Here is a 22,294-nt window from a genome sequence, read left to right on the forward strand (position 1 = left end):
AACCTAAGCTTAAGACAGGGCAAGAGAGGAAAAGATGGGGTGGCAGTGCTGGAGTCAGTCTTCAGATACCACTGAAATTTCCTCATGTGGAGTTTGGCAAAGGGAACGGTGGAATGCTGGACGCCATGCACCCAACAGCTCTGAGATTTTTCCTTGCACGAAGGACTAGAAATACGCAGTCAAGGAGAGGGCAGTGGGAGGCATGAGACAAACCAACAGTGGAATGGCCTGAATCCTGTAACCCAGGAACACTTAACCCTGAAAGGAAGTTAACACAGACTTTTTGAGACTGACCATGAACTCCACACTGTACAGAAGCACAGTGAAGTGTAGACCCTGAAGCAGGAGCTGCTGATAGGGGGCCTGAATCAAAAAGTCATTTAAGTAAGGGAATATTTGAATTCCCTGAAGCCTGCAGTATATTACCATAGTGGCCAGACATTTGGTAAGGACCTTCATAGCTGTAGAAAGACCAAAAGGCAAAGCAGAGAATAAAAAATAAAAAAATAACAAAAAAATAAATAAAAAAAGGAAAAGTAGAAAACTTACAATGACAGGAAAAACAGAGAAATGTAAAAACCTTCCAGAAGACAGGGTGAATAGGAATGTGGAAGTAAGCATCCTTCAAATCCAGGGATACCAGAAAAGCTTGAGGAAACAACAGAGGAAAAGTGTCTGAAGAGACAGCACCTTGAAAGAGGGCAATTTAGAAAGCTGTTGAGCAAAGATAGGTCTAGAATGGGCCTCCACAACCCATACTTCCTGGGAACTAGAAACATTCAGGAATAAAAACCCGTTCCCTGCTGAGACAAGCGGACTGGATGAATGATCCCCTGTGCAACCAGATCCTGGGAGATGACAAGGAAGGGGCTGAGGAAGACCTGAGAATAGAGGAAGGGACTTCCTGACCATAAAATAATCATTCTGGACAATGGAAGATACCAAAGAGTCCATGGTTATCTGTTACCAAACAGGGAAAGAAAGAGTCAACCTGAGGGACAGAGGAATCAGGCTGAGTGGTAAGAGTGGCTGAATGTTAAGTAGAAGCAGACTTGTCAAAGAAAGGTGGCTTTTGACTCTTAGAATCCTGAGAAGGCTATGTCTGGAAAACCTCTCCTAGAAGCCCTCTTGCTCCTAGAAGGCGATTTAGGCTGCTTATGAACAAAGAAAGGCTTAGAAGGATAATTTCTCTGAAACACAGGAACAGGAAAAAAAATGTGTTTCAAAGCCTACATAACTTTGCCCTTACTCTGAAAGGTCACAAACAATTCAGCAGCAGCAAAGAGATTTGAGCTGGGGGGGGGTCTAATAATTTGGCCTGGAGGTACAACCAGGAATACCTCTAATTACAGATCCAGATGCAGCTGCCCTAGATGAGGCATCAGCAGCATCATAACTACATTTAACAGAATGATGAGATACCTGAAAAAACATACCTCAAAAGGGAAATGGTAGAAGTCTTAGCACCTCCCCAAATAAAATGCATCCCTCAAGTTGGGAAAGAGCCAAAAGACATCTAGTCATATGGGTCTGGCAGTTCATAGCACTGAAGGCCAAGATAACAGAGGTGTATAATTTTTTACCATACCTGCTCCATGCCACAGCTGCCCTTATCAGAAGGCAAAAACTTAGAAGAGGACAGCAACTTGGATGGTTTATCAATGGCTACAAAAATAACAGTAGGATCAGAGGAAGGGCTTTTATACAAATCTTCTGAGCTTCAGCAGCTTTACAGAACCTATCTGATTTCTTAGGGACAGGAGGATGAGCATCAGACGCCTGAGAAGCTGCAGTGAAAATATCCAAAAGGGCATCCAGCATGGAGTGTACTGCAGAAGGACAAGAAGAATCTATTTTAAAGAGTTCACAGTACCTTTTTTGAACATCAGAAACCTGGAAACAGTCCTACTAAAACTGTTCCATCATACAAACCACCATATCCCCAAAGGACAATTCCTTCACAGGACAGTCAGAAGGACTGTGAATCATCTTCTTCAGATCCCAGGGCAAGAGGAGAATGGACCTAAGTAGAGTAAGCCAATGACTCCTCACCACAGTCTAACTCTTCATCAGAAGAATCAGAGTCCCTAGGACATCTGGAAGAAGTGGAAGACTTAGGAACAGACAATCCTTGAGGAGGCTTATGAGCTATAAGAACATTCAACCCCCCCCCCCCCCCAAGTAGAATCCTGCCATTCTTTGTGGGGATCCTTAGCCACAGGAACCACATGCAGAGTCTTCTGCTTCTTTTTCAAAGTAACATCACTTTAACAAATTTAGGAGGTTCAGACCCCTTCCTAGATTCAGTGAGGGTACCAGGCACCTCTTGCGTATTTGGGGAATCCCCTTTGTCAACTGTGAAATAATTAGCCAAGGCTTTCCCTCCACATCTGCACCAGACGTAGGCACAGCCTTAGAAAATGTGTGGTTACACAGCTCCACAACATCCTCCAACTGGGTCATAGCAGACAGCTGACATTGGATGGTCCTTGTGTTCTTCATCCAACCTAGAGACATCCAGTGCAGGCTGGACAGCCAGCAGGTTCAGTATGTGCCTTTCTGGCTTTCTTAAGCACAAGCTGAATCTTGGGACAAGTGGATTTTGTCATGACACCACTTTTTCTCCAAATAAATGGAAAAAAAGACTAGAGATGATTGCTGTGTGTCTTACGACAAACACCTGACAAATCTCCCACTGCATATGGCCGTGTATAGCACCCACACAAAAAAGGCAGTTTTGTGCATATTTATGAGGAATCTGCCTCCCACACTCACATTTTCCCTTCCTGGATGACAAGTAAACTAAGGGAAAAGGAAGGAAGACACCTAAAACTTGGCACTTACCTTAAGAAGTGCTCAGTAGTTGAACCAACTCTGTGTGAAGGGCTGTCAGACCAAATTCAAAGGTAGTGTCTGAACTTGCAGCAAAGAAGTTCTGAAGATTAGGCACTCGTACGCCACATATGTACTTTATATGCCTGGCATGTTGGACATATGTCTGATGTACAGCGTTCAGAAGGTGTAAAGGTTTTGGTATGCTGGCCAGACATTCAGCTATTCACAGTAGAATGTCCCAAGAGTTACGAATACTGCAACACTGATAAGTAATGACATCATCTTTTCTGGGGGGGCTACAAAGAGATGGGAGTAGAACCCTGAGCCTTCATCTCCTGAAGGCACTTTTTCAATGGGTCCTTGAAGTAACATGTCCTGTAGGAGTGTAGGAATCAAATTTTTTTGTTGCACTGGAGTGGGATGGATGCCCAGAAAGCATTGAATTTTTAAAAAATGGAGCGAGTAACCTTCCTTCGCAATCTGTGGGACCAATCTGTCTTGAGTATTTTTTTTCCCCATTGAGTGCAGGAGGGGAAAAGCCTTCCTTCTAGTTTGAAAGGGTGGTTGAGGTGGTACTTCGAGATGGGGGATGCAGGTGCTGGATGTAGTCACTGCTGCTTGGGGGGGGGGGGTTAGGGTGCTTGAATCCCCCCAGGTCTGAAATGGGTCTTGTTTTGTCCTTTCTCTTGGTGTCTGGCCCTTTCTCCTCATAGTTTCTTTGCTTTTTTCCATGATTTGGCAGAAAGCGCTCGGATTTGCTAGGATAATTTCAGTTATAACTGGGAGTAGGAGACAGGTAAAAACTCCTTGACAGGTTTCATATGCTTCCCTTTTTCTCCAGTCTCTCCAACAGATTTTCTGCTGGGGTCCTTACATAAGGGTGCATCCAGGAGTTCTACTTTAGCCTGGCCGTAAAGGGGCTGTGTCCTCAGAGAGCCATATTTTTGCATTACAAACCCCATGGCAGCTGCCCTACATGACACAGACAATGCACCATAGCCACATTTGAGTGAATGTCTAAACACCTCATGGATTAACATTACACATCTCCCGGATCAGTCTCTTTGGGGGCTCCTAACCCTATATCTGCCTTGGATTTAATCTGTTCCTGTACTGCCTCAATGTATTTGAACATACTGAACTGGCAGTTTAGAGCTCTCATGGCCAGTGTGGCTGAACTGCAAGTTTTCTTGCTAAATCAGTCAAGCAACCTGCTCTCCCCTATCATTTGACAAAAGATTTTTGGGTGCTACTCCAACAGCTCCTTTGGAGGATTCTGCAGACACCACTGCAGGATCCACCACACTTTTTTATAGATGTTCTTGTGGGACTATACCCCAACATCCTGACTTTGGACAGCTGAGGATGTCAACTGGCTGGGGGATGGTGAAAGACTCTGATCCTAACACTTAGTACTGCAGCACAGATTACAAAGAACATCTAAAACTTGTCTAAGTAATGAAGCAGATAAAAAATGGAATTCTGGTTTCAGGTAAATCCTGTGGTGTTAAAATACTCATTCCGTAGAAGGCTGATGCATTCAAAACCAATGCTTGATAAGCAACCAAGCAAGCAATCGAGCCACCTGGGAGTCTGGCTATAACAATATGTCTGAAAATACATCATCCAAGGAAAAGTAGATTGGAGGGATTGCCAAAGTTCTATGGGCAGAGAGGTTCAGAAGCTCTCTGTAGTGAGCTTGAGACTTAGAGCATTCCCTAGACTCCTAGCTGAAGGCCTCACCCATTCTATGGAGGGCATCTCCAAAGGATAAATGCTCAGGGGGTGAGGCAGAGAATAAGGTGTCACTGAGTCAAAGTTTTCATAAGTCTGATGTGGAAGGCGCTCTATTATATGTGAGCTGCTACTCATCTTCTGACTCCAAGAAATCGGAAAACTCCCTGGGGAACTGTACCTTTATTTTTCCATGGGAGGTTCCTGGCACAAGTTCCTTTTGCACAGTGGGTTATCTGGACTTCATGACGTTCTCTGCCAGCCTGACCAAATCCTATGGAGAGATCTGGCTGCATGAGGCAGGGAATATAGCACTGGCTGGGGCAATCCTGCCTGACTCTTGGACTTGAAAGGATGGGGCTTAGGGAGAGACATGTGACATAGATAACTAGTGGACAACAGTGACCTCAATTCATTTCTCAAGTAACTCTTTCCTTACAGTCACCATGGGGATAATGCCCTCACTGAGTCACCAAAACTCTGACATTCGAAGCAGTAGCCTGCTTAGCTGCTGCAGACTCAAACAACATTGTCAGCCCAGTGTTGGTATGTGATGAGCAGGGCATGATGGTCATCTCAGGGGTCATGCCAGGGGACTTGAGTCCAACAGGCGTCAGTCCAAGGGGCTTCAATGGTTCTTACCTGATTCAGATATGAAGTCTAGGTGGAGAGCCAGACAAAATGTTCTTCGGCCTCTCAAACATCATTCTCCTTCGGGAATTTGTCTTTTCACTTTTTAGGGACAATGTCCTGGGAACTAGCAGATGTCATGGAGCGTAAAGGCCCAGCTCTGTCTGAACCTAAGTGCTGCTGAAAAGATTTGGATCTAGGACTAATGCTCTTACTATTAAACCTAGCATAGAACGGGCAAGTTAGGCAAGTCATGCTGAAGCCCTAAGCAGAGAAACAATATGAGTGAAAAATTTCTTTTTTTGGGGGGGGGGGTCCCCCCACACAAAAGGCAAATATAATCTTTTTGAATATGAACAAAATACAATAAGCTGAAAAGATAAAGAAGACTCCCCCCATCAGGACACTTACCTGTGTTGCTCTGGTGATTCAAGATGACCAATGGACTGATGGCACTGAGGAACAGAGTCCTGTGCATGGGACTATATGGCAAGAAAGAAATGAAAATGGCACTGGCTGCCATACCCCTTATACCTAGACATCCTGACTTAGGCCAGCTGAGGATATCAGTTGTCTGGAGAATTGCGAAAGACTTTGTTCCCAAGACACAGTACTCCAGCATGGACTACAATGAACACCTACAATTCTAACTAATGGATCAGAAACAAAAATTGAATTCTGGTTTCAAGTAAATCCTGGGGTGTCAAAATAGTCATATTCCATGGAATGCTGATGCGTTCACAACCATTACATGAGAAGCAAGCAGGCAGAAACAAATGTAAAACATCTGTCTGAAGACCTCATTTCAACTGCTGATAACATTCATTACCTATTACTAGGTCCCTGCCATCAACAAGTCCAGCAGAAACAAGTTCTTGAGAAACACCATCAGCTGTATCTGCAAGAAGAAACACAACCATGTTAAAATACATTTTACTTAATACTGAAAAGCATTTTCAAAAAATGCAGCTTTAAATAACATGTACTCCATGGACAAAAAATTATAAGTTATGTACTTACTATAACTTGGCATCTGTGTTGTCCATTTTCATTCTTCACTTACGGGTAATGGATCCACCTTTCAGATCTGACTTGGCCACACTTCCAAGACTTGGATCAAAGTCTCGAGCTCCTGTCTCTTCCCATAATGCACACCATCCCCAACCTCTCAGATCGAGTTTGATGCCCTTACTGCCTGCAGAGTTATAGAAGCAGGAAAGATACAGAAGAAATGAGGCTCAAATCTGGAAACTGAGGGTTCCAAAATCATCAAAAGATCTTCTTAGAAGTGAGAAGGCTGGAGGATGGTTGGTAGGAAAGGTGAGGAAGAATGAAAATGGGCAACACAGATGCCAAGTTATAAGTACATAACTTCTAAATCTGATGTTATCATTTTCATTCTTCCTCACTTATGGGTCACAGTCCCCAGTTATGTAACTCCTGGGAGGCCCTCAAGGAAGGCTATGCGCCGGTGCACTGTCGAGCCAAAGGAAGCCCTGCTTCTCGTGACAATGTCCAATTTGTAATGTGTGACAAAGGTATGAGTTTTTGACCAAGAGGCTGCAGCAGAAATATCATCAATTGAAGCTCTGGAAGAAAAAGCAGATGAAATAGCCATAGATCTGGTACAGTGAGCTGTAGGAGGACAAGCCAATTCCACACTTTTCTGAGAATAAATCAGTGAAATGCAGCCAGTAATCTATTTGGCCAAAGTAATTTTGGAAACTACTCAACCTAAACGTTTAAGTGAGAAGGATACAAACAGCTGATCAGACTTCCTGAAATTATTTGTTCTGTGAAGATAAAAATGTAGTTACCTATGAATGTCAAGAAGATGCAGTATACATTCACCCTTATTAGTAAAACTGGGAAAGAAAACTGGCAATTGAATTGCTTGGTTAATGTTTCTTTCCATGGCCATTTTACAAAGGAAGGGTTAATCCGTAGTGATATTCTATCTTTATGGAAAACAATGGCTAAGCACAATGCCTGGGATTCAGAAACTCTCTTCACCGAATTAATAGCCACCAAAAAATTGTCTTCCAAGAAAGAAACTTCGTATCACAATTATTTGCTGGCTCAAATGGTTTTGGGTCAGCAAGTACCAATGTGAGATCCCAAAGGGGAGAAGGGTCTTTCATAGGGGGTCTAATAAGAAAAACTCATTTTATAAATTCTGTACATAATCTGCAAGTCGACAGAGATAAGAATTCATTTCCAGTAAGAAAACTGGACATTGCAGCTAGCTGCAGCTTGATGATGATTAGGGATTCTGTGAACACAAGAAGTGCATCTTTTGAATCCTGTAGGTTTCCTTACATTGCTTTCTCCTGTCAAAAAAAAACAGACGGAGAAGAGAAAGAAAGGAACTTACTTCCTTTCTGCAAACCATAAAAACGACTAACATTTTTTTTTATTTTTTTTTTATAACTAGCAATTAGCTAAGAAAGATGACAAAAAACACAAGAGAAAAACGAGACTTCAACAGGCAGGCTGACAGAAGGAAGAAAACAGAAGGAAACAGACCCTAACGCCATCAATAGGTCAAAAATTAGATGGAGGATAGAAGACGGATAGGGTAAAAGTAAATCTGGACAAAAAATATTAACTTAGCTCAAACTTGTGAAACTTGCTCGAGACTCTGAAAAATCTGTGTCTGGACGCAATGGCGGCAAACAAGATTTGAGGCGTTGGGGATGGTGTGCATTATAGGAAGAGGGAGGAGCTTGAGACTCGTATCCAAGTCTTGGAAGTGCGGCACAGTCTGATCTGAGGGTCGGATCCATGACCCATAAGTGAGGAAGAATGAAAAGGACAACATCAGATCATTCTGTTAAACAGAGTAGAAACAAGCTCTTCTAATGATTTAGTGCAACATTAAACATATTTAGAGCTGGCCATTCAGTTTCAATGTCAAACAATTAAAAATACAATTCTGATTCTTATATTCCCAGGCTCAGTGTTCTTTTTTTATATTCACATATTCTAACACAAATGTAAACAATTAAACTTGTACTATTCAAAACTCCTGTAATCTCTATGTGGTCGGAATAGCTTTACAAGCTGTAAAACATTGATTTCATTACATGCTTAATTCCCTCTAGGAAACTGTGAACGTTTCCTGAATCTTCCTTTGTCAGTTTCTCTAATACGCGCGCACTCACACACACACACACACACACACACACACACACACACACATGATATCCTTCCCATTTCTATTTAAAAAAAAAAAAAGGAAACAATTTTATTTAAACCTCTGAAACCTGGTAAAAATCCATTCAATTGCATATGAGTTGCACGTTCATCTGAAACTTAGACTTTACAAGCAAACTGACTGATGCACCTTCTTCAAAACATTCACATGAAATGCTGGGTGAGTGGAGTCTCTCTCACTACGGAGTCACTTTTGTGTCTTTAACCCATGATGTGTTAAGGGCTCAGATAGACTGGTATGGTGACTCTTCAGAGTAAAGTTTGTGATAAGTAGTGATAAAGGTGCAACATGATTTTTAAAACAAGACATACACTCCACGGACAAAAGGTTGTGGGACAAAAAAGGATGGCTGGAAGTGACTAAGACTGAACATGAGCTATTGAAAGATTTCGACTTCAGCATAGAATAAGTTGAAGCAGTTTTATACATCTGAGCAGACAGACGAGAACATCTACAGTTCAGACAAGACAAATGCCTAAAAAGCAGGGAGTAATGTGTACAAGAATGCCAGACTGGATGAATACAAGATGAAAATGAACTGTTGCAGCCAAACTGAACTCTGTTTTTCTCCATAATCTTTTAAAAGTAATGAAATATTATTTTAATGTTTGATGCTGATAAACAATGCACGTTTTTTAGCTCAAAAACTACTTTGTCTTTGAGTGGTAGGGTGGAGGAAGGCTTTGCACATGGACTAGATGACCTGTAGGATAAAGATTGCTTCAATGGAAATCACAATTTAGGCTGGCCTGTTGGAGGTGTAATTTATATGGCATACAAGTGTTTCAGGGAGATATGTGGGAACACCGTGAAACAGGTTAGTTTTACCCTACTGATGATGTGTTTTTGCGATAGTAATCCTGTTCAGTACGAGAGGAACCACAGGTTAAGACATTTGGTGCATGAGCTTCGCTGAGGAGCCAATGGTGTGAAGCTGCCATCTGTGGGATCAGAGACCTGGAAAACTGGTCACGGTTTTAGGACTTCTGACAATGACTTGATGGAAGTAGATGAGCTCGGGGAACTGAGATATCAGCCTAGTGAAGATGGAAGCATTGCTACATGCAGCTCTGTAACGTACCTAACAGGTGTGTAGTTGCCGAAAAATAAATGGCCACCTAGAATGTGTTCACTTCTCTGGTTCATTGTAGTAGTAACAGTGATTGCGATTCTTTTGGCCGTCTGTTACCTCATTCTTAAAGATTTGCATTCTGAAAAGGAGAAAAATGAAGGAGGAGTAGGAGTTCTCGTTGTCAGGAAATGTGTTTGGTCATTTGAGGAGTGAGGAAGTGGTTCGTTCAAGCGAGCACTGTACATAAATGGAACTGAGTTTTATCGACCCAGTAGAAGAATCAACATTGTTGTTTATCATGGTCATACTCGAATATGATACAAGGCCACCACTTAACATGGTGTTTGGGCGATGAGCATTTAACTCCTGGATGTGTAAGTTTATTTGGATTGTTGGGATATTTGCTGAAGTTGGTAAACTCTCCAGATTTGATTTTTCTACTTCTACAATGAGGCGAAGGGTGCCGGTAGTGGACTAACACGTAATTCATTTATACTGAGTGGGACACTACTGCATTTGCGAGTTTGGGCCACATAATATCGTTAAGTTATATGCATTGCTGGGCTGTGTTTTTCTTTTGGCAAACAGACACTGCAATATAACAAAGGGCCCAAGTTATTTTTTTGCATGAAAGTTGTATTACAGTAAAAATTACATCTTTATGACATTTTTTGGTTAGGCCAAGGAACTGACACAGCAACAAATGTTGTTGTTTAATACCTGGATGTAAAAGTTGGTTTATTATTGCCAGTTTTTAAAGCCTGTAAGATTTGTGAGATTTACGGGCTTGATGTTCACTAACATTTAACATATTGCGGAGTTTGTGTTTATATAGTTCCATTTTTTGCAAATTATGTATAACAACTTATAAGCTGTCCAAACTGCTCTTTCATTTGTGGAATGTTTTAACGGGTATATGAACAGTGACTAACAAGGGTATATGGACAAACCGTGTTTGGAATAGTGGCGTTATATAGTCAACAGACGAAGAAGTGAATGCTGACATCTGGATAATTCTGGTAAACATATATTTAGTCACTTGGGGCCCTGCATCCACAAACTTTAATACAAACTACAGCTCACTTATAATGGACACTTATTTAACAACATTGTTAAAATTAAAATATATTTAGGATTGTTTGGTTTAACATCTTATTTTTGTAAGCATTATTTGTCAGAAGTAGTAGCAACAAACTTACTGATTTTTGTATGTTTGATGGTCTGTTGGGAAATATATGGGATCTTAGGTATGTGAACAAACTTTAAGACAAGTTATGTTATAGATATGGAAGTTTGTTCTAATTACTCAATGGACAGCACTGTTTTGTATTCGTGCACATCAGACTATATAAGATGGGTGTGTATAAATATTTTTGATATATATGCCAAAGTAGTTTCTGGTATTTTTGAATTTACAGGTCGGTTTGTTTTATAAACACTTAAAACTGACATTTATAGGCTATATGGTCTTTTGATATTTTTAATTTGATTTAACTAAGGGTCTTGGGGTCAGTGACTTGTGATTATTGCAGTGGAGTTTTAGAGTTTTTCACTCTAGCGGAATTGACATATTTGATTACATGCTTTTGTATTTTTGCTTGACAGTTTTTTTGCTATTTTATATTTAATGTATAACTTGGTACTGGATCTGCTGTAGTTTTTTTCCTGTGAATTATGATAGATTGTTTAGGGCACAGTTCTGTTCATGTTGTATAAGTTAGTACTCTAAGTGTATCTGAATAGACTATAGAAAAAAAAAACTTTTACTGAATGCATATACTATCTTATCTATTTTGACATTGTAACATTTATTTTATTGTATTCTGTCTGACGTTACTGTATATCTTAAAATATTTTGTTTATACTGATTATTATTAAACTGCACCATCACTCCATTAAACACACCACAACCTCTATTCCAATAAACCACAAAACTACATACCACCTCTCTCCGTCTACATCCACCCACAGTCTTCCAACACAGATAACTCAATCACCATGTCACCAACACCACACTCCCACAGCCATATCATCCCATTACGCTTGCCTTCCCTACCCATCTGTCTTTACTTTTTCTCCTTTATTACTGCTTATCACCATCCACTTAACACTATGCACTGTATCAAATCCCCCACCCTACCATACACCACAAACCATCCCTTCATACCTGCAAACGCACATCCAGTTATCCTTTACCCTTTAATTTTTCAACTCATCTCTCCTATCCATTACTCCTCACAATCCAAAAAATACCCCAGCCTCAAATACCACTTCCTAACTGTATTCTACCTTAAAACCATTACCAGCATTGCAGCCCAACTACTACTAGGAGGTGATATCCACCCCAACCCTGGCCCAACATATAACACCCATACCACACCCAACCCCAACCTCCCATTTAAGCATAAACCCACTGATTTACTCATTCTAAACCTAAACATTCACAGTATCATAAATAAAATAGAACAGTTACATGGAATTATCCCTGTATACAACCCAGACATTATAGTGATTACAGAAACATGGCTTAAACCCCACATTAAAGATAACTCTACAACTCCACCTGGCTTCAACATATTAAGAGCTGATAGACCTCACAGAAAAGGTGGTGGCATTGCCCTTCTTTACAAATCCAAATTAAAAGTCCAGCTCCTTCAAAATGAAACCCCAGATTTCAACACTGCCGATACCCTATTCACCAAAATCCTACTAAACCAACACAAACAACTAAACCTACTCAGCATTTATATACCACCAGCAGACAACCTTAAGACACTAGAATCTATACTCCACTGGGCTTCCTACTCCTTGTCCCAAGAAACTTTACTCCTAGGTGATGTCAACATAGACTGGAACACTATACACTCACCCATAGCCACCAACCACATAAACCTACATAATTTCATACAACTCATACACTCACCCACAAGAATTTACAAAATCACCAAACGAGAATCCACCTTAGACTGGACCCTGATTAACCAGCCCAATATAGCCCACCTATCTGGAATACTACCCAACTCTCTCAGTGACCATAACCCAACCTTTCTCCTTTGGCACAAAATAAAATCTGCTAACACCCCCACTCTCTTACAAATCTGTTCCCAAAAAAACTTCTCCCCAGAACAATTCTCAGTAGCCCTAAAATCCTGTGACTGGGCTCCCATAAAAACCCTTCCCCTGGATAATGCAGTAGAATACTTTAATGCCAAATTCCTTGAGATTTTAAACCAACCAGCCCCACTAAAAACTATAAGCTTGAGAAGTAACCCTGCCCCCCCTGGTTAAACAAAGCCACAAAAATCTTACTCAAGACTAGAGACAAAGCTTGGATAACTTGGCAAAAATACAAAACTCCCGTAACTAGGCAAAGCTTTGCTGAGCTCAGAAATAAAGCAAAAAAGCAGGTTAGGTTGGACAAGAAACACTACTATATTTCCCTACAAAGTAAACATAACAACCCACAGAAATTATGGGCTGCAGTGAACGACATCCTCCAGCCTGGTAAAGCTACCACACCACCCCCAGATATCACAGGTACTGATCCACACATAGCCTCTAGTTTTAATAACTACTTTACCTCTTCAATACTGAACCTGGTAAGTGCAATATCACCCATGACCCAAAATCAACCCTTAAACTACCAGACTAACTCCACCCCTCCCACTTTTAACCCAGTTCCAACTACAACCATTCAAAATCTCTTAGCTAAACTCAAATCTACCACCCTAGCTGCTGACAGTCTCCCAGCTCAATATCTCCAAATTGCATCCAAGGCCATCGTCTACCCAGTCTCCCTACTCATTAACAGATCTATCTCCTTGCATTCCATTCCTTCATTATGGAAAACCTCATATATCATCCCTCTCCACAAAGGAGGTCCATCTACTGACCTCTCCAACTACCATCCCATTGCTATCCTATCACCCCTCTCAAAAATTCTAGAAAAATATATCCACCACCAAATCCTTACCCATCTGTTAACCAACAACCTTCTAACTAAAACCAAACATGGATTCAGACCTTCCCATAGCACCAACACTGCTCTAATTAACTTCTCCAATACCATAAACTCGCATAGGAACCAAGGGAAGCTGGTCTCTTCCACCTTCTTAGACCTATCCAAGCTATTTGATACAGTTTCCTATAGCAGACTTCTCACCTCTCTAGCAGAACTTAACCTTGATGACTCCACCCTAAAATGGTTTTACAGTTACCTAAACAACCGGTCACAATCTGTCAAATGGGGCAACTCCCTATCCCCCCAACTCCCTGTCACATGCAGTGCCCACAAGGTTCAATCCTTGGTCCCCTTCTTTTCAACATATTTACAAATAATCTCCACCTAGCTACCACTAAAGCCAACATCGTCCAGTATGCGGATGATACTACTCTAATCTGCTCAGCACCAAACATCCAATTACAACAAAGTAAAGCCAAGGAATCCTTCAATGAGGTAGAGAACTGGCTAAACAACTACCACCTAATACTACACCTCAAAAAAACACAGCTAATACTATTCCATCCAATCAATCACTCCTCCGCCACCTTTACCATCATGTCAACCAATGGCACCCTCATCACCCCAGTAACTGAGGCCAAACTCTTAGGCATCACTATTGATCAACAACTTAAATTCAACAAGCACGTACCCCAAACTATCTCTAAAGTCCATAAAAAACTTGGTTGCCTATATTTTTGCATACTATTCCTAACCCCCGAAACTAGAACAATAGCCAAAACTCATCTCTTATCAACACTACTATACGCCTCTCCAGTCCTCACCAACATTAAAACTAACCTGAACAAACTCTCCACATGCTACAATAAAATAGCTCAGTTCGCTGCTAATAATAGATCACATTCCCACCACTGCCAATCCCTAATTAAACTGCACAGGTTTGAATTTCCAAACCTCCTATGCTACCACCAACTGATCATAGCCCATCAAATTCTTTTTCATCCAGGGAAGAGCCGTGCCTTAGCTGACATACTAAACTTTCACAACCCCAAAAGGAAACTATGTTCATGTAACAAAAACCTGATTGAAATCAACCCATGCAATAACAGTGCTGGGGAGGCCCTATTCTCTTATGATGTTGCTTAAGTATGGAACACCCTCCCACCTGAACAAAGTCACACAAGCACCTTCAAGGGCCTTCTTAATTCACACCTCTATGCTAACCCTCTCTGCAACTGCAAAAAAACCCCCTTGAAGACTGACTACATATAAGTGACCCGCTGTATGCCTCCATTGCATTCACTATATATACTCACCTATGTACTTTTTTTTTGTAAATGTTGCAACTAGGGGTTCTACTCCTGAGTATCTTATTGCCTGAGTATCTTATTGTTTTACAAAATTGTTCTTGTACTTTGTTTCTCTTACCTTGTATACCAGTTTTTATTGTTATCTAAACCATGTATGTACTCTGTTAACTTCCTTGGAGCTTTCCTCCCCAGGACTCCACTGAAAATGGACACTGTGTGTCCAGCTGGATTTATCCTGGTAAAATAATGTTAAAATAAATAAAATAAACACCTCTAAGTCAGAATCCCTCCTAAAGGTAACAATATCATAGTGCCGTGGATCTCTGGTTGGCCAGGGATACCAGGCCACTAGGTCGGCAAGGAGCACCGCTTGTCACTGGGTTGGAGCGTAACAAAACCTGATTGAAGCTAGAAGTTTAATCTATAAGCACTTAATTCTTGAAAATTGAGGGGTCTAAAGGGCAGCGTTTACTATAAACAAATGGATTACTTTCAAAGATCTTACATGCATTTTTTTAATACTTTAAACATACAGTTAATCTAAATTATCGTCATATCTGATCCCAACTTCTTCCAAAGGTACACTATATGTTGGATCAAGATATTCCTTATATTCTCCTTGAAAATGGCCCATGCAGCATCCTTACTTTTCTCTAGGTTAATTTTATCCCACTGCTGTGATTAAAATGCCCTCTATTAAATTTGCATTTACCTAACTTATATCAAATCTCATCTTGATCACTCTACTAAATAAAAAGCTCAGAATAGTGAGTTTAAATTATATCATACAGGTTCATAGGTGTTTACCAGGCTAATGACCACAAGGGCCTTTTTAAGCCTAGCCATGCATCCTGAATCTCCGACAAGTTCTGGTACCCTTGATAAGTGTAAGCAGGGACTTGGGAGATGAACCATTTACATGTTTCCTGTGTCCATTAGAGACATAGGTGCCAAGCGGGGAATGAATTTCCTGTTCCCCATTCAATTGTCCAAGTTAGACTTGAGTTGGTTTAGGGAGGAACTCTGGTTCACATGGATGGGGAGCCTGTTCCAGAGATGGGGTAGTTTATAGGATACATACCTGTGTCTCCAGGAATGGCTGACACAGACAACAGACAAATGGCATCAGAGCCATGGACGAAAACGGAATGCCAAGAAATGCATAATAGTATCTTTCGGGAAGTCATCCACCCCTGGTATATATGGATAGATATGTGGTCTGATGTGACCAAATGTGGACTCATCTTCACATTTATAATTAATCCCTCATATTAATTAAGGTAAGGTCCAAAATGGCACTACCACACATGTTGAAATTTCACCAGCTGTGCAAAATTATACAAGTTTATCACAATAAATAATAATACTAATATGAAAAACAAAGCAGCATAATACATTTTCCAATTTATAGCTGGGTAATGAAAGTTTCCCAATATTATAGTGGGTTTTCTATCCAGCATTGACTATTATAATGGATTTTCTATCCAGTATTGACTTAAGATAATTTACAAAATGTTCTACCCTATGGCAAAGAAGAATAAAGCTGTCACTGCGTTCCAGATAACCAGTGTTTGACTAGTAGCACTGGATAGGGAGAGGATGGACTGAGCTGGCAATGCCAGCTTGTCAACCCTGGGGGGACAGGCTGCCCAGGTTCATTGCAATAGCAGCATTACATGCCTGGTGAGTTCAACTTTGCGTGCAGTACACCTCTTGGATGGGGAGGTGTGCATGCACCTCCCCATAGGCAATGCTTCTGATCTTGCAAGGCCTATTATCATGTCGAAAGCATTTAGGATACACTCCCTGGTAAGCAGTATGACAGCACCAGTGTCCTCAACCTTGGTGAAGAAGGAAAGGAGCTGGCAGCTGCTGGGGGGAGGAGATCAATAAAAAAGAATGTACAAAGTCATAATGACCTTCTACAGATAACCCACAACAACTCTGACAATGCAGCAAGGGTTTAAAGTTACTTAGAATGACACTTAGTATTTCAGTTTTGTCTGACTTTGTTTTCCATGAAAAGTACTTAAACTATGTCCCTCACGGACAGTGCAGCCTGTGAATACCTGATGTGCTCAAGCCTATACCATAACTGTAAAATTCCTTGGGGTAATGACACATCAATAACATTTTTTTAAAATTTGTGGCAAGCCTGACTAGGCTTAAAATGGCTCTTGGGCTGATAGTCTAGTAACCACGAACACAGAAAAGAAGCCTTTAACAATACTATACCACCTACTCTCTTCATTTGCAATAAATTACAACAAAAATACTTAATTCCAGTAAATTAATGCCCATACTATTCCATACATCAGTAATAATTACATCATCAATTTGCTGCTCTATAAGCAAAACTTCAAACTTTCTAACCTTGTTAGTCAAATGTGGGGCCTTCGCATAACAGCAGTTTATAAGACTGTGCAATGCGCTGAATCTTGACGTGTGAAACAAATGTATCTAGAACAAGCAAAAAGTACAGTTGTGTAAGTTAAACTTACAATCCAAAAAAGGTTGTGAATGCTATAGTACCAAAGGATTCCACCAAGTTGATGCACGAAGGAATTTATTTATACCACAATCACGTACTTTTCAATTTTCACAATATATGTATCACTGTTAGTAAATCGTTTGTAATTATTGCCATCAGTTTTAAAACTAAAATCTTTTCTTAACCACTCACTAGTGGTTGTGGTATTATTGTACACAGTACCTTTGAAAGCTGATGAAATTTTGGGTCTAGCCCCTTTGTCCATAAAAGTCCTTCCTCTCGATTGGTTTGTAGCTCCTTCATCTCCGAAAATACTTGGTGTTATTAAAGGATTAAATTCAGTTCCTTGTATCCTTTCTGGGTCGCTGGCGTCCTCCTGTTCGCCAATAAGCTCCCTCTTCCTTTTGTGTTGTTGGTTTTGTAACCCTTCGATTTCGTTCATATTAATGTTCGTCTTAGATGAAAGAAGATTTGTACATAAAGGAGTTAACAAGTTGACCAATTCGGTGAGCTGCCCAATCAGCTTTCTGGTCTGCCCTAATTCCTCTTGTCCTTCTGTAGTCATGCTAGTTCCGTTAAGGGAAACAACCTGGTGCGCCTCCACGGTACTCGCCTACCACACCACCAGTAAAATCAAAGCGTTAGCATTCAAAAACAAAAAACAATAATCCAAAAAAGGTTGTGAATGCTATAGTACCAAAGGATTCCACCAAGTTGATGCACGAAGGAATTTATTTATACCACAATCACGTACTTTTCAATTTTCACAATATATGTATCACTGTAAGTAAATCGTTTGTAATTATTGCCATCAGTTTTAAAACTAAAATCTTTTATTAACCACTCACTAGTGGTTGTGGTATTATTGTACACAGTACCTTTGAAAGCTGATGAAATTTTGGGTCTAGCAAGCCTGACTAGGCTTAAAATGGCTCTTGGGATGATAGTCTAGTAACCACGAACACAGAAAAGAAGCCTTTAACAATACTATACCACCTACTCTCTTCATTTGCAATAAATTACAAAAAAAAAATACTTAATTCCAGTAAATTAATGCCCATACTATTCTATACATCAGTAATAATTACATCAATTTGCTGCTCTATAAGCAAAACTTCAAACTTTCCAACCTTGTTATTCAAATGTGGGGCCTTCGCATAACAGCAGTTTATAAGACTGTGCAATGTGCTGAATCTTGACGTGTGAAACAAATGTATCTAGAACAAGCAAAAAGTACAGTTGTGTAAGTTAAACTTACCACAATAGTAGATGTTTGAATGATCACTGCTGCAATAGCCTTAGCTATATGAGCTATATGCAGCCTAGGATAGAATAGCCAGCCAGCTTCCAAAGCTTCTGGAACCTTGCACGCACCCAAACTGTCAAACAGCTTGAGATGAGCTGACTGAAAGAAAAAGTTTGGGCATGAAGCCCTTCAGAGCTTTCCTAACAGTAGAAAGAGGGAGGCTGAGCCCTGAAAGGACAATGCTAGGAACAACAAAAAAATAGATGTCCACACCCTGGCATAAAAAAACACAACAAAAAAATGAGGAGGAGGTAGTGGATACTGCAGCAGTGACTGTTCGAGTATCAACTGTTATGGCAAGTTCAACTTACACAACTGTATTACATTCTTCATACTGATTACTGCCTGCAACAGCCTTAGCTATATGGGTAGATTACCACATGTAACTATATTTGGGAGAAGAAGGGCCCAGGAGCCCCTGAAGAATGGTCCTAGCAAGTTTGATCTAGACCTCAAGAAGGAATCAAGCGTATAGTGCTTTGTAAAAGTGTGTACAGGGTACCAAGTAGTAGCTTTTAAAATACTTCTAGAATCCAACCCTTTCCAAAAAGCCATAGGTGAATCCACAGACCTGGTAGAGTGAGCCTTGACCTTGCCTGGAGTAGATTTGCCATGGTGAGTATAACAAAAGATAACAACCTTAGACATTTGGAAATAGTCTTACCTTCAAAAGAAATGAACTGATCTGAAGATCATAGTACCTCAGTTGTCTGTGAAAATCCAATGTTTGGAGTATCCTCTCTCCCTCATATTTAGGTAAAGGAAAGAAAACAGAGAGATGGATAGTTTCGGTTAAAGTAAAACCTAGATACCACTTTAGACATAAAAGAAGAATTACTTAGCAAAGAAACTATCACTATGGAAAATGAGACAGGTTGACTCTCCTTAAGAGCTTGCAACTCAGATACCCTTCATGCAGAAGTCACAGCAATCAATAAAACTGTTTTTTCATGTTAAGAACCTCAAGTCAGCCAGATCACTGTTTTGAATGGAGCAAGTTTTAGCTTCTCTAACACAAAATTAAAATCTCAAGGAAAGGAAACCTTTTGACTTGTAAGCTGCTTACGCAAAACCCCACCCCTTCAAGATTTTGACATAAGACTGCATTGAAAGAGGAGAATCCATGGACAGACATAATGAAATGGCTTGTACATGAACCTTGATAGAGGAATAAGGCCACAGGATAGTAATTCACACAAATATTATAAAACCAAAGAACAGCAGTCCTGAGTAAGTGCCGATTATGTTGTTGGCACCAATTAGAAAACCTTTTGCATTTGCTAACATACGATTTTCTATTAGCTAGCTTTCTTGCTTCCATTAATACCTGCTGCACTTCCTTAGAAAACAGGTGCCTAAAAGGAATTACGACCCCATCATCCAAGCAGTCAACTGAACATGACTGATGTTGGGGTGTATCAACCACTCCTGTTCTTGTGTGGGTAGATCCAGTCTGTGAGGAAGCTTGTGGCTATTGCCCCTGGCATTTCCAAGAGAGAGAACCTTGGTTGCCTGGGCCCAGAGGGAGTAACCACAATGATCTTGTGGAAATCCCTCTGAATCTTCAGATGTAGCCTGGATATTAGTGGAAAGGCACAAAGGAACGTTCCTCTCCTTGCATGGAGTCCTGGAACAGACTTTTGCCAGTTGACTGTTCAGAGAGGAGCCAAAGAGGTCTGCTTGAGGAACTCCCCAAAAATGGATAAAATCTTGGAACACTTGATCTAGTTTCCATTCATGAGGGTTTACCCTGGTCCTGGCTATGACAGAATGCAGAATGCAGGATGCCTGTAGAGTGAGACTGCGCTGTGAGGCTATATCCCAAAGCTAACATGGCTAGTCTGCAAAGGGGTTATGACCTAGTTCATCATTGCTTGGTGATGTACCACATGACTGTGGTGTTGTCTATAACTATATGAAGAGGCCCTGTGGACCAAAGATGGTTCAGAGAGCTGAGTGCCTTGATCATGGCAAGCATCTCCTTGATATTTATGTACTTGCATCTGTCCTTGGTGTCCCACACCCCTTGCACTTTTATCCCTCCTGAAACTGTTCCCAAAGCAAAGTCCAAACAGGCTGTGGTGACTGACTACATTGGAGCAAGAGGGAGAAAAGTAGACCTGCATTTAAGGATATCGGTTTGTCTCCACCAAAAAAAATTCTCTTCTGACAAATCCCAGTAATGGGATATAAAAACAAAGGGTTGTATGCAGGACCAAAGGAGATTTCAGATACTACTGTATCTTTCTCAAGTGGAGTCTTGACAGAGGTGTCATGAGGATCATAGATGCCATGAAACCCCAAATCCTGAGGTACTCCCTCGCAATGACCAAAGTCTGAGTGGAAAACCTTACAAATAGATCTAAGCAAAGATCATTTTTTTTTCTGTGGAAGAAAAGTTCTTTGAACTAAGATATCTAGTTGACATCCCTACAACACAATCCTGTAATGAGGTAGTCAAGAAAGACTTTTGAATGTTCTCTTGGAATCCCAGCTTGGGCAAGAAGTTTCACACCCCTAAGACAGAGATTCCTGGCAGTTTGAAAAAGACTCTGCAAAGATAAGCAAGTTGTTCTAATACTGAAAAAGTACAGTTGTGCAAGATCTTACCAAAACGGTATTGTCCTTCTCTTCACTTTTGCATTATTCATTACAATAAGATCTCCTAGCAAGGAGGGAAGCCACGGTGGTGCAGTGGTTAGCATTGCTGCCACACAGCAAGAGGTTCTCCAGTTGGAAGGTTGGGCTGGCAACTCGACACCATAAAACTCCACTGCCAATCATGAGTGGACAAGGAGATCCGCTGTGGCGACCCCTAACCAGGAAAAGCCGAAAGAAGAAGAAGAAGATCTCCTGGCAAGGGCAGCCCAATGTCTGGCCAGTATACCAAAGACCATTGGTTGCTTTAAGGTGCACCATATGTCACACGTATGCTCCTTGCGTGGCGTAGTGCATAAAAGTGATGTTTGGATGTACCATCCTCAGAACTGAGAGCCCCAGGAGGAACATCAGTCCAAGGAGAAAAGAGGGTAATCAGAACATCCAGAAGAGAAAGGAGGTTCCTATCAGATGACTGAAGATGCATTTTGTCGAATGTGTCTTGGTCAAACTTGAAATGTCGAAAAGGCAAAATAACGAAGTGGCATATAAGCGAATTCTTTCCTTGGGAAAGAAGTTGCTTGGCCGCTTCAGTCACTTTGCCATTTTCAGCACTGTAGTGAGATCTCGGAGTTGGTATATTTAAGTAGGGGGTGTGGGGGGGCATAGCCCTCCACGTCAGGGGTATGGGGGGCAAAGCCCCCCACTTTATACAATATTTTAATGTGTTTTTTTTTTTTGGGGGGGGGGGGGGGAGGACACTGATTTTTTTTCCCTGGGGAAAAAAATCGCTGTTTTGGTTGTTCGATGTTTTGTGAATTCGAACTTTTGAGCTCGATATAACAACGTTCGATTATTTGATCGTTCATTGTTACAATACAGACCCGAGAAAAGGACCAATAGGAGGAGGAGAGGGAGTGGATACTGCAATAGTGAAGAGAAGGACATCTACCGTTATGGTAAGATCTTACAACTGTATGCCCTTCCATTTCACTGTTGCAGTATTCATTACAATAGGGACAGCGCAAAAGCTCAGGAAGAAGAGAGGGGATGAGGAAGAATCAGCAACTCTCTAGGAACTCATGAAGGATGGCCCTCACAAAATTAGCTCTAGAAATTCCATCTAACTTGTGCTACTTG

The 22,294-nt window shown here is 40.9% G+C and overlaps 1 protein-coding gene across 1 annotated transcript in view; it reads right to left on the minus strand.

Moving 5' to 3' along the window:
- Window positions 1-22,294, minus strand: part of LOC122798354 (serine/threonine-protein kinase OSR1-like) — a 2,305,884-nt gene that overhangs the window by 362,966 nt on the left and 1,920,624 nt on the right. Inside the window, exon 16 of the mRNA XM_044067206.1 lies at window positions 6,029-6,097. Coding sequence (XP_043923141.1) covers window positions 6,029-6,097 — 69 coding nt within the window. The remainder of the gene's footprint in view (window positions 1-6,028; window positions 6,098-22,294) is intronic.

The sequence above is a fragment of the Protopterus annectens genome, chromosome 3.part1, assembly GCF_019279795.1.
Source record: "Protopterus annectens isolate FY-2018-M chromosome 3.part1, PAN1.0, whole genome shotgun sequence".
Taxonomy (NCBI): domain Eukaryota; kingdom Metazoa; phylum Chordata; order Ceratodontiformes; family Protopteridae; genus Protopterus; species Protopterus annectens.